General features: G+C 65.8%; 1 protein-coding gene across 2 annotated transcripts; it reads right to left on the bottom strand.

Moving 5' to 3' along the window:
• Positions 1 to 1,974: 1,974 nt before the first annotated feature.
• On the bottom strand, positions 1,975 to 7,968 carry ARID5A (AT-rich interaction domain 5A). Of its 2 annotated transcripts, none has more exons than XM_038171867.2 (7): positions 7,717 to 7,968; positions 5,486 to 5,672; positions 4,656 to 4,824; positions 4,497 to 4,549; positions 4,308 to 4,405; positions 4,067 to 4,214; positions 1,975 to 3,856 (listed from the first exon to the last, which is right to left on the bottom strand). In XM_038171867.2, the coding sequence occupies exons 2-7, from the start codon at positions 5,639 to 5,641 to the stop codon at positions 2,567 to 2,569; spliced, it is 1,914 nt and encodes a 637-aa protein (XP_038027795.2). In that variant the 5' UTR covers positions 5,642 to 5,672; positions 7,717 to 7,968; the 3' UTR covers positions 1,975 to 2,566. The 2 variants fall into 2 exon arrangements, with proteins under 2 accessions (XP_038027795.2, XP_071883286.1); XM_072027185.1 differs by lacking the exon at positions 7,717 to 7,968 and adding an exon at positions 6,112 to 6,134.
• Positions 7,969 to 9,295: the final 1,327 nt, after the last annotated feature.

The raw sequence follows: 9,295 nt of genomic DNA, 5'->3' as shown, positions 1-9,295 counted from the left end.
TGGGACTGCGGTGGGGGCAGCCCTGCACTCCCCACCCCGCTGCAGGCACGTTTCCGAAATCTCCGCTCACTTCCTCATCCTATTTTTGGCTCTGCCGAGCTGAGACAGCGACCGGAGAAAGGGCAATCGGTGCGGGAAGCCTGGAAAGCAGCAGGGGATAAACAGCTCGACCTTCCGTTGGGTTTGCTCACGGTGAGAGATGGCACGGGGCTCGTCCCACCCTTCCTGCGCTGTCCGTGTACCTGCTCCAGATACTGTGCAGCTTTTGGGGCACTCACGTGGCCTTCGGAGCCTTGCCACCACCTCTTGTGCACTGGATTTCGTGCCCCACCACTGGTGAGTAGAGGTTTTGAGGGTGCTGAGAAACAATCGCAAGTTTTGCCCTTTCCCTGGACTGCTCTCCCAAGACCTTGCTGCGCCCAGGGCCTGCCTCACCTCACCTCCTTTCCCTGGGGGCTTGTGGAAAAGTTGGCAAGGTTTTATTTTGTCAGCCAGCTGGGTTCAGTCCAGGCAAAGCCTCTGCCAGGGGAGGTTGTATCCAAAGGGGGTTGTAACGGGGAGGCCAAACGGTGCTGAGCTGAGCAGGCGGCTGCGGACCCGTTGCTCTCCTGACTACACCAGTCCTGCTCCGAGCCCTGCCGCTAACCCCTGCTACCTGCACCGAGTCAGGGGCACGCTCTGGTTCAAAATGGGACCAGATGCCCCGAGGTGCAAAATGCATCACCTGCTTCTGCTTTGTCTCTTCCCCAGGTGGCCCTGCACCTCCCAAAAGGCACATGGAGCTTTCCCACAGGAGCGAGCACCAAGCGGGGACGGGCTGCGTCTCAGCTTGCTTCCTGCACCGCGGCTGCACGAGGGACACCGTGACCTGCTGCGGGACGTGAGGGGTGGCCAACAGGGCACAGCTCTGCCAATCCCCCTGGGCACGAACCAGGGCAAAACGCAGCCTGGATGAGCTTAAACGGAGAGACCTGCGGACAGAAGCGTGTGCACGGCTCCTAAAAGCTTGGTCAGCTGCCACCCTGCTGTGTTTTCGAGCAGCCCAGCTCTGTCCTAGGCTTCAAGTCACGATTTCCCTACTGCAGTGCTGCTGTAAGGCTGAGGGATGGGGCGCTCCCGTTCTGCCCTGGTGCCCTCGCTCCCAGGTGCAGAGGGAGCGTGGCAGCTCTGAGGGAGCAGAGCCCTGGGGCTCACAAAGCTGTAGGCGGTTTGGTGGCAGCACTTGGGGCACAAGACCGGCACTGCCTGGGGCTACTTTTAACTCTTTTTCTGCTTTCTGTGGAAGCAGCAGTGGTCCTGCAAAGCTGATTTACTGCTGCTGCTCCATTTCTCCACCCGAAGCCATCCCCCTCCTTGGGGATGAGCAAGTGCCACCGGCTCCTTGCCCTTTCCACGGCTCACAGTCAGCAGTTGCTCTCGTGGGGAGCAGCTGGCACAAGAGAAAGGAGTCCTGAGGGTCCCATGAAGAGTTCAGGTCGTTTGCAATGGCTCATCAGGAGCTCCCGCAGGCAGAAAGCAGCTGGAGCTGTGCTGTGCAGGTCTCTGTGGGTTTGCTCCTTCCTCTGGAGTTGGCCCGGGCCACCCGTCTGCCACCAGTGTGCTCCTCTCCTCTCCCCAGCTCATGTCCAAGGTGCTGGCTGTCTGTCCGTCTGTCCCCTCCCAGATGTTCTCAGCCATGCAGGAACATTTTGGGGCCAGGCCTCCCCATGGTGCCGTCACTGCACTGCCCTCAGCCCTATGGCACCCGCAGCCGGACACACGGATGCTCCAGGAAACAGCTGAGATTCCTCGGGGCTGGCAAAAAGCTGCCAAAAACGATGCAGGAAAACCCCTCCTTCCCCAGGGGATGGGGGCAGCCCCACAGGTAGGTCTCAGCCTGTTCCCCACGGGTTGTGAAACACCTCCAAGGGTGAGGCTGGTCCCCCCCAAGCCCGCCCTGGAAATCCCAGAAATCAAGGACACCCCAAACACCGCCAGGTTGGGACCATCCAGCCAGTTTTATTTTGGGATGCTGCCTTCTGCCACCGCCTCAACCCCTTCAGTTGGAGGTGCGTGGCAGCAGCGAGAGGAGCAGCGGGCACGCTTCTCACAGAGGTCCCGAGCCCCTGAACAACCTCCGGAACCCCCTGCCCAAGGCAACGGCGTTTAAAAATAAAATTGCATTGCTTCCTAGGAGTGAGCGGGGGCTGTGTACCGGGGCGCTGAGCAGCATCCTGGCGAGGTGGGCACAGCCACAGCTCGGCTCAGCCTCCTCTCGGCGCTGGCCACGTGAAACTGCGCGGGGCGCGGCATCTCTCACAAAACAGAAACCTGCAGCTCACTTTGCTCCCTTTTTTATATATATATATAATATATATATAACCTTGTGATATGGGTAGTTAAGTCACCGGCGAACGATGTCAGATACAAACAGCTCTAAGATCAGGAGTAAAAATGACACGGTCCAGCTCAGCTCGTCTCTGCCGTGGGACGCGGCGGCTCTGAAGCAGCGATGGGCTCCGGCCACCGCGGCACCCCCACGGCCACCTCTGCGGGGATGAGGCCGGTCCGGATCGGGGTGAAAACCCTACAGCTTGGCATTGCGGTGGAAGGCCGACGCGTGCGGGGTGGTGTAGGAGGTTTGGCTGTGCCATGTCGCCACGGGGTAGAGCCGGTGCTGCAGCGAGCTCTCGTAGGACGTGGTGTAGTGCCCGGGACCGGTCGCCAGCGGCCGGCACAGGTCGGAGGGCTGCGTGGAGGCGGCTATCAAAGGGCTGGGGAAAGCAGGGATGACAAAGGGGCTGACGGAGAGGGACGGCATCAGCGGCGCTGCTGGGGTTTTGAGGTGCTCCAGCGGGCTGGTGAAGCTCACCGGGAACCGCAGCATCGCTCCCTTGTAACCGTCCGGGGCTGGAGGCACGGCGGGCAGCGGGGCGGCGTAGCCGGGACCGGGCACGATGGCTTTGGGCTTGGCCAGCACCGGCTGGCCCCCGGGCGAGCCAGCGCCCTTGTCCCTGCCCTCGGGCTCCTTGACGAAGGGGGACACAGCCCGCAGCTTCTTGCTGGGGCCGAAAGCCTCCTCCTCCCGGCTGCGCTTGCCCCCTGGCACTGTGGGGCTCTGTGTCGGCGGCGTGAAGCCGGCCCCGGGGGGCACCCGGCAGGATTTAACGGCGGTGAAAGCGGCCGCCCGCGGGCCCTCCCCGCTCCACGCTTGCCCCGCTTTGCTCCGCAGGTCTTGGGGCTGCTCCGTGTCCTCCGGCTGCGGCTCCAAAAAATCCTTCAAGCTGGAGAAGTAGCCCCCGAGGGGGTGGCAGCTCACGGGCTTCAGCACCTTGTTGTGGTAGGCATGGAAGTAGCCGGTGAAGACGGCGGGCGCGGGGCCCTCCTCGGCTCTGGGGTAGGGCTGGCTGTCTCTCCCCACGGGGGAAGCGCTGGGCACGGATCCTGTCTCGCTCCGGCCGCCTCGGGATGGATCCTTAAATCCAGGAGGCTCCGGGCTCCTCTGCTCCTCCGCTGCCCGGGGGGGCTCGGGGCTCGTGCCGGGGTGAGCGTCGCTCGCCCCGCGCCGGCCCTCGGGGCAGTGGCGCTTGTGGCAGTGCAAGGACTCGGCCTTGCTCACCTGGGCCAGCAGCTTCTTCTTGGCCAGCGGGGACATGATGGGGTGGTTGCCTTTGGAGTAAAAGCTGGAGAAGAGCCGTTTGTAGGCTTCGGCGTGGGCTCTGCAGGTGCCCGCACACCCCGCTGAGGGGCTCGGGGCTGGGGCCGCGGGGCTGGCTCGTCCTTCAGCCGGCCGGCCTCGCTCCGGGGCCTCCGCCGGCTCCTCCTTGCTGCCTCCGGGGGTGGCCACGGCCTCGGCCTTCGCCTGCTCCGGCGGCATCTGCAACCAAAGGGAAGTTGGGGTGGGGGTGCTGGGCCCCCCGCCCACCCCACTGGGTTCCCCTCCGTGTCCTCCACTGCCGGAGGCTCAGCCCCCCGCTCTCCTCCTGCCCCAGCCCCAGCTCCTTCCACGTGCCCGGGATGGAGGAAGGGTCTCCAGGGGGCTCGGGGCTGCTGCCACGCTCCGTCCCAACCCCACGGGGCCGCGCACCTGCTCCCGGCCCTTCTCCTTCTTGCTCCTCCTGCTCTTCTCGCCCGTCTCGGCGCCCTTGGAGACCTTGTACTGCTTGCGGGGCTTGCTGGGGGGCAGCGGCTTGTCGTCCTCGCCCTTGAGGTGCCGCACGTACGGGAGGACCAGCCTGCGGGGCGAGCGGGCGGCCGTGAGCGCCGGCCTGGGATGAATCCCAGGGAGGGGAAACTGAGGCACGGAGCGGGGCCGCTGCCCCCCCTACCTCTCGTAGTGGCGCCGGGTGCAGGTGGCCGCGCTGGTGCTGCCGGGGCTGCCCCCGAGCTCATCGTAGACGTTCTTCCAGAGCCGTCGCCCCGTGACCTGCGGTGGGGACGGGTTAACCCTAAAACCTAAAGCCTAAAACCCCCTTTGGGTGCCCGACAGCCCCCACGGGTGCTCCGCAGCTGCTTACCAGCTCGTAGGCCCCCAGCTTCTCCACCGCCTTGTAAATCTTCCAGAGGTTAACTGGGAAGAGAGGGGAAGGTGTCAGCGGGGCGCAGCGCCCGCCGGCCCCACTCCGAGCCCTCACCCCCCCAAAAAACGCCCCCCCCCCAGCCCCGTGGGGCCGTACTCTGCTTGAAGCCCAGGTGGGGGATCCTCTCGATGGGCGTGTGCCGCTCCTTCATGAACTTGTAGAGGCTGACGAGGAAGGCCTCCTCCTCCTCCTTCTCCCCGCTGGCCACCGCGTCCTCCTCGGACGCCTTCGGCCGCTCGGGGCCATCCTCGGGCAGCGGCGGCTCCTGGGGACACGGCGGTCAGGAGGGACCCCGCACCCCGGGGTGGGGGGCACAGAAAGGTCCCGCGGGGGAAACTGAGGCAGGGCAGGAGCCCCCCCCTCACCCCCTCCCACCCCCCCCCCTTGGCAGCCCGGGGGCATTTTCTGAGCTCTCCGTTCGTTACTCGGCAGCCCGGGCAGGCGGCCAAGTTGGTCAAAGCGCTGGAGCCGCGCGAGAACACGAGGAACGGCTTCCAGGAAAACAGAAGGGCAGAAATTCTTGCTCCGTCCCCCCCCCCTCACCCCCCCTCACCCCCCCCCCCCGCCTCCTTTCTCAGCTAAAAATGTTTCTCGTTTGTTTGTTCTACATTTTCCGGAGTTATAAAACTTGTTGCTATTTTTGGGCAAAGCAGCTGCTCGGCTCCCAAAGTACTTTTTCTTCTTCTTTCTATTCTTTTAACCGCTTGTGACAGCCGCCGCGTTTCAACGGCCGAACTATTTCAAGGCTCTTTTTTTTTTTTTTTTTTAAATAGAGGCCGCCGGGGTGTGGGGGCAAAAACCCCAAAACCCACCAGACCCACACCCCCAGGACCCCCCCCACCTCTGTTGGGCTTTTCACCAGCACCCCAATTTTGCTTTTTTTTTCCCCAAAACCAGGACCTTCGCCCTCCTCCTCGCTTTCTCACCCCGTCGGAGGCCGGTGCGGGGGGCTCGTGCCCGGGGGGCTGCTCCGAGGTGGGGGGCGGCTGCTGCGGGGCTGGGGGGGGCGAGGTGGCCCCCGGGCTGTGCAGGGTGGCGGGGGGCTCGGCGGGGCCGGGGGGCTGCTCCCGGCTGTCCTCCATGCGGGGAGCGGCGGCGCCCTCACGGTGAGCCCTGCCGGGGGGGGGAAAAGGTGAGAAATTGGGAAAAAATGGGCAAAATCCCCCCAAATCGTCGCTTCCCACCCCCAAATCGTCGCTGCCCCTCCCAAAACAGGGGGAAAAAGGGCACGATCCCCCCAAATTATCCCCCGAAACAAGGAGCAAGGGGGATGCCTCACGCCATGGGGTCGCCCACCGGGGTTTTCCCCCAAAAAATAATCCCCCCCCCACCCCCAGCCTGCCCCTCCCTGCCCAGCGCCAACTTTTTGGGGGAAAACCCTCCGAAAACGGTTAAAAAATTTAAAAAGCGGGATGGGGGGGGATGAGGGGTGTGGGGGAGGGGCGGTCACCCCGAATACTCCGAGCTCGGGGGGGGCAGCCCCGGGGGGAGGGGTCCCGGGGGGGGGGGTCCCTGGGGGGGGGGTCCCGCGCCCGGTGCCGGTGCCGCTCACCCGCCGCCGCCGCCGCGCCATGTGACTGCCCGCCTATTGGGCGGGGCCGCCACGCCCCCGCCGCCGATTGGGCGGCGCCGCCACGCCCCCGCCGCCGATTGGGCGGCCGCGCTGCTCGTCCCCGCCGGCGAAAGGCATGCTGGGGGTTGTAGTCCTGCAGCCAGTGTGTGCGCGCGGGGGGGGGAGCGAGGAACACGCGTGTGCAAGGGGGCGCGGGGGGGGGAGGTGGTTGTACACGTGTGTGTGTGCGTGGCGGGGGTGGATGTGCGTGTGCACGTGTGTGCAGGTGTGTTCAGTGCGTGTGTGTGAGTGTGCGTGTGCACGTGTGTGTGCACGTGTGTGTGTGTGTGCACGTGTGCGTGTGTGTGTGTGTGTGTGTGTGTGCAGGTGGCTCGTCCAGCGGGGTGGGTGGTGTGGGTACCGCTGGGTGCGTGCCCAGGGGCTGTGCACGCGAGTGAGCAAGTTCATGTGTGCAGATATGATGCGTGTGTGTAAGGGTAGGGGGGTGTGTAAGTGTAGGGGGGGGTGTGAGTACAGGCGTGTCCATGTGAGTGTAGGCGTGTGGACATGAGTACAGGCATGTGCAAATGGGTATGGGCATGTGCATGTGCTCAGAGGTGTGTGTGTGTGCATAGAGGTGTGTGTGTGAATATAGGGGTGTGCTTGTGAATATAGATCTGTGCGTGTGAATATAGGTGTGTGCGTGTGAGTATAGGCACATGTGTGTGAGTCCAGGTGTGTGCATGTGCGTACATCACATACGTGTGTGTGTGTGTGTGTGAGCAGAGGCGCGTGCACGCGGGTGCAGGTGAGCGCGCACCCGTGCGTGCCAGTGCTCACGCGTGGGTGCCGCGGGGCACACGCTGTGCCCGTGGGGTGCGCGCCGCCGGACGCGTGCACGCGCAGCAACACGCGTGAACGTGCGCGTGCACAGCCCCGGGCCCCGGCTGTGATTTCCCGGCTCACGCCCGGTTCCCGGCACTGCGAGCGCGGCGGGGCTGACGCGATTTCCTCCCTTTCTGCGAAAAAAGCAGGAAACCGGCGCGCGGCTGCCCCGAGCGCAGGGGGGTTGGGGGCTTTTGGGGCAAAAAGCGGCCGTTTTGGGGGCGAGCGAGAAAAGCGGCGTGAGAAAGCTGCGCTGCGCCAAAGCAGGAAAGTTTGAGCCCAAACAAACTCCGGCGCCCCCCCCGGCACCGCGCTCCCCGGCTGAAGGCCCCGAGGGATGCTCCCGGGACCCCCCCGCGCTCCCCCAAATTCCCGGTGCCCGGCGGCTGCCGGGGGCGTCACGGCCGGGAATAGCGCGGGCGCGGTGCCAGGCGGCTGAGTAACGCCTGAAGTCACCGCGGGCCCGCCCCCACCCCGCGCCCACCGCCCCCACCCCGCGCCCACCGCCCGCCGCCACCCCGACCCCAGCCCCTCGCCAAAACAAGGGGGGCAGCCCCAAAAAACGGGAGGAAATGGGGGGGGGCTCGGTGCCGTTGGGTTCGCCGCGGGCTCATCGCAGAGCCCCCGAGCCCGGAGCCCACTCGTGTTTTGCCCCACGCGGCGCGGCCGTGGGGCGGGGGCCGCGCGGTGCCCCCCGCCCGGTGCCCCCCCGGCACTCACCGGCTCAGGACGCGAGGGGCGAGCGGCTCATGGGCGGCCGGAGGAAGAGCTGTGTGGGGCTGCTGGTGGGACTGGGACGGGGATGAAGGGCTGAGGATGACTCATCCCCACTCAGGGAAGTGGCGTGTGTGGCTCTGCGTGTGCGATTGACTCTTTCCTTACCGGAACGGACGGGCTTTTTGGGGCTCTCGCCAACCGGCAGCCGGCACCTCGCTGTATGACTGTGCCGGACTTTCCTGTTCCAGCCCCCCCCACCACCACCACCCCCCCAGCTCCGGTCCCGGTGATGCTGCCGGGGCATTGGGGACATCACCGGGGCCGGGTCCCCGCGCCCTGGGTGCCGGTGGCTTCGTGCCCCCAGCTCGGTGCGTCGGGGGTCGGCACCGCTGCGTTGTCCCTGCCCGGTGTCCCTCTGGAAATGGGCACCGAGACACCGCTGCGTGTCCCCCACCCCCCCACCCCCCCGGCACCCCCGGGGCTGGGACCGTCCGGTAAAGAGGGAGCGAGCCCCCGGTACCGCCCCGGGGCTGGGCGCTGCTTTCCAGGGACGGCGGCTCCGTGGCACCGGGAGGGACCGTCCCTGCTCCCTGCTCCCCGGTCCCTGGTCCCTGGTCCCCAGCCCGGGTGTCGCGGTCCCGCCACCCACAAACAGGGGCTCTGGGGGCTGGGGGGCTGCTGGAGCACCCATGGGTGCTCAACCCCTCGGCATCCCGGCCGAGAATCCCCCCCCGGCGGGTTGTGAAAGAGCCCCGAAAAAAAAAAAAAAAATTCCCCCGGTGACTCATTTGGGGCTAAACAGCCAGAAAAAGCAGAACCGGGGGGGGGTCGAGGGGGACGGGGACGTTTCGCTCCTGTCCCCCCCCCACACACACCTTGGGCTAGGAAAGGGGCAAAGGAGCCCCCGGGCAGGGGACAGACGGGAGGGGGCTGAGAGCCCCCCCCCAAAAAGCCGGCGGGGAGGGGAGAGAGGGAGAAGCGGGCTGAGCCCGATAGGGGGGAGGGGGCAGTGGAGGGACCCGGGGGGGGCTTTTGGGTGCGATATTAACCCTTTCGTTCCAGGAACGCTCTCGCTTGGGCTTGACTCAGCAGCAGTCAGAGCGAAAGCCATCCCTCGTCCCCCCCCCTGCTCGCGAGGGGCCTCCCGTGAGATTTACCAAAAGGGGGAGAAATATGGGGGGGGGGGGGCAGCAAGTGCGGCCCCCGCCCTGGTTCCCCCCACCCCGCAGCCCCCAGCCCGTGCCATTGGAATAAAAGGAGTTGTTATGTTTATTCCCAGGGTGAACGCTCATTGCTGGGATGGGGAATTTAAAGCCCCCCCCCCCGCCGTGTCGCAGCCGGAGCACCTCGACCACCCCCGGGACTCTGCCCCCCCCCGGGACCCCCGGTGCTGAGCCCCGCTGGGACCCGGCGATGCCGGGGCAGATCCGGGCGGCATCGCCCCGACCGCGGCAGGAAGTTGGGGCAGCAAAATTACCCCGATAACAGCGCAAAAGAGCTAAAAAACCCCAAACCTCTGCTTCCTATTCCCCGCTCCGGTTTCTATTCTTGTGGGGGACGGGGGGTATCGGGAGGAGGTGGG

The sequence above is a fragment of the Anas platyrhynchos genome, chromosome 23, assembly GCF_047663525.1.
Source record: "Anas platyrhynchos isolate ZD024472 breed Pekin duck chromosome 23, IASCAAS_PekinDuck_T2T, whole genome shotgun sequence".
Taxonomy (NCBI): Eukaryota; Metazoa; Chordata; class Aves; order Anseriformes; family Anatidae; genus Anas; species Anas platyrhynchos.
This window is presented reverse-complemented; position numbering and strand designations above follow the sequence as displayed.

Bases quoted from the DNA above. Each gene is read 5' to 3' on its own strand.
- ARID5A (XM_038171867.2), bottom strand. From the start codon at position 5,641: ATGGAGGACAGCCGGGAGCAGCCCCCCGGCCCCGCCGAGCCCCCCGCC. The intron at 4,825-5,485 runs GTGAGAAAGCGA...CCGTGTCCCCAG, and splicing joins CCGCACCGGCCTCCGACGGG to GAGCCGCCGCTGCCCGAGGA. The intron at 4,550-4,655 runs GTACGGCCCCAC...CTCTCTTCCCAG, and splicing joins CCACCTGGGCTTCAAGCAGA to TTAACCTCTGGAAGATTTAC.